Source organism: Capsella rubella, unplaced genomic scaffold, assembly GCF_000375325.1.
Source record: "Capsella rubella cultivar Monte Gargano unplaced genomic scaffold, Caprub1_0 scaffold_55, whole genome shotgun sequence".
NCBI classification, from domain to species: Eukaryota; Viridiplantae; Streptophyta; class Magnoliopsida; order Brassicales; family Brassicaceae; genus Capsella; species Capsella rubella.
This window is the reverse complement of record NW_006238871.1, coordinates 22,297-24,597: the sequence shown is the minus strand read 5'-3', so window position 1 is coordinate 24,597 and position 2,301 is coordinate 22,297. Positions and strand designations below refer to the sequence as shown.

At 36.6% G+C, this 2,301-nt stretch overlaps 1 protein-coding gene across 1 annotated transcript in view; it reads right to left on the bottom strand.

The window, feature by feature from the left end:
- Positions 1 to 28: 28 nt before the first annotated feature.
- Positions 29 to 2,301, bottom strand: part of LOC17874342 (T-complex protein 1 subunit zeta 2) — a 3,493-nt gene continuing 1,220 nt past the window's right edge. The window contains exons 4-13 of the mRNA XM_006279151.2: positions 2,181 to 2,301; positions 2,044 to 2,091; positions 1,817 to 1,909; positions 1,543 to 1,649; positions 1,333 to 1,447; positions 1,168 to 1,251; positions 729 to 933; positions 538 to 632; positions 296 to 364; positions 29 to 202 (exon numbers count right to left, since the gene is read on the bottom strand). The exon at positions 2,181 to 2,301 is cut by the window's right edge and continues 30 nt beyond it. Coding sequence (XP_006279213.2) covers positions 29 to 202; positions 296 to 364; positions 538 to 632; positions 729 to 933; positions 1,168 to 1,251; positions 1,333 to 1,447; positions 1,543 to 1,649; positions 1,817 to 1,909; positions 2,044 to 2,091; positions 2,181 to 2,301 — 1,111 coding nt within the window. The remainder of the gene's footprint in view (positions 203 to 295; positions 365 to 537; positions 633 to 728; positions 934 to 1,167; positions 1,252 to 1,332; positions 1,448 to 1,542; positions 1,650 to 1,816; positions 1,910 to 2,043; positions 2,092 to 2,180) is intronic.

The following is a 2,301-nucleotide window of genomic DNA, read 5'->3' as shown; positions in this document are numbered from 1 at the left end:
CTCTGCATAAGAGTATCACAATTAGCAATTATAAATCTGTGTTCCTTCTACAACTGATTTTAGTTTGCTGATGATATGAAAGATGAATGCATACCGTAAGAGAAATGATCACATCTTGGGTATCAAGACCTGCATTTTCTGCTAGTGTCTTTGGTACCACGAGAAGGGCATTAGCAAAAGCTTCAACGCCAAGTTGGGCACGCTGCAATGTTCATGATTGTATTAGTAATTTAGAATACTTTATATGCATTTAATAGTGTAGTGAGAATTAGTGTACGAATATAATCAATTTTACCCCTTGAACAGTTTTCTTGACTTCATTGATTAAGTGTTGCCTTGCAGCAACTTCAAAAGCTCCTGCTCCCTAAAGATATATGCAACCGCACATCAACATAACAAAGAACATATCAACAGGTCTACATGCTAAGTGCTAACCTATCCATGGTTTTAATCATTTTTTAACCATTTATTTGCATTGCAGAGAAACAGAAAGCAAGGTTAACAACTAAATGCTTCAAGATATAGTAAGGCACTTACTAACACAACACACTCATCTTCTATGGTGTTCTTGACTGATCTTAGACCATCACGAACAGCATCCTTAATTTGGGCAATAGTGTGATCATTAGGCCCTAGAAAACCAAAGAAATAAAGAATGAACACCAAAACTAATACAAGAGTGAATGAACCTTCAATACTTAATGAAGACATAGAAGCCGGCCTAATACCTTTTATGAGGATAGTACATGAATTAGGATTCTTCACTTGCTCCACAAAGGTGTACTTTTCCTCCCCAAGAACGTGCTCATAGACAAGTCCAGCCCATCCAAGAGACTCAGGGGTCAAGTCGTCAACAGAATTCACAGCTTCTCCACCACACGCCAAAACTAAGCGTTCCATATTCCTCCTCTTTGCTCTCCTAAGAGCAATAATCTGGACACATGAGGAAAGGTAATTAGATTTAACAACCTCTAAACAAGAGAATTTACGTACAAAAGAAGAGACAAGTGCAGTCAGTGGCCAAGGAACTGCTCTTTTAACTCTATTGTCAATTTAAGTTCACTTAACAATACATATAGCATCCTTCTTATTGTTTCATATCAGATGAAAACAGTTTCAGCTATTTCTAATTTAGTGTGGAAGCAGGGAAAAATAGAAGTAGCTTACCCCTTCTCTAGCAAGAAGATCCAGTGATGGTGGGTCAATACCCTTTTGATTTATGATAACAAAGTTGTCATTATCACCACACACCTGCACAAGAAATAAAACATGTATTATTAATTTTTACAACGTTCTAGAATATACAGCTGGGAGAAATGGTATCAGTCCCACCTTGTTCTTCAGCTCGATTATTTTCTTAACTCTTTCATCAACAGATCGCCTTTCTGCAGTAACCATGGCTTCCCTCTGCTCCGCATTAGAGTAGAAAAATCCTGCATTAATTTCACTGACAGATAAAAAGATATATTAGTCTACATCGCCAGAAACATACATGCTCTTATTTTCTCTTCACTGAATTGACCAAAGAATTATATTACACACCTCTTCTCATACTCCAATGACACATTACAAGTTAGGATGTGGCAATTTTCTGCGCGTCGTTTCATGTCAGGGTGTCTTGAACCATGATCCAGAACAAGCCCCTCAACCTAATAAAGGATTGAATCAATAATTGCATCAGGTCCAAAACTATGAAAGCAATTAAGCATAACCGGAAAGAAAAAAATGTATTTCATTCCATACAAGTTTTTCATAAATAAACCTACAAGTTTTTGAGGGAACTATTTTACATTAAACCCCACACTTCAAGACATACCAATCGTGTGTCAACATCGAATTTATGACGCATGTGCATTATTTCCACCATAAACAGATCAATAGCTTCCTCAGGCTTTCGAATGCAGAGAACCTGTAATGTGCGGAAATCATATAATTAAAAAACAAACAAGCGCTCGAAAACCAATATTGGTGCATATATAAGACATCTGAGTGGGGAAAAAATGAAAAGCACAATGAGATTCTAATAGAGATAGGTTAACTCACTGAATTAACGACAATGTCAGTCAGTTGATCAGCCAAACCTTCGTACAACTAGACAAGCCACAAGAATATATCAAAATTAGAAAGCATAAAAGAAGAATAATTTGATAAGAAAGATAAAGCATAGAAATGAAGAATACCTTAGTTCTTAGTGTTGTTCTGGCAACCATTTTCAGCATCTCTTTATCAACTTCATCACCCATAACCACAGGGGTCTTGAAGTTCTCAAGAAATTGAAGAGTAGCTTTTTTAGCAATCTCG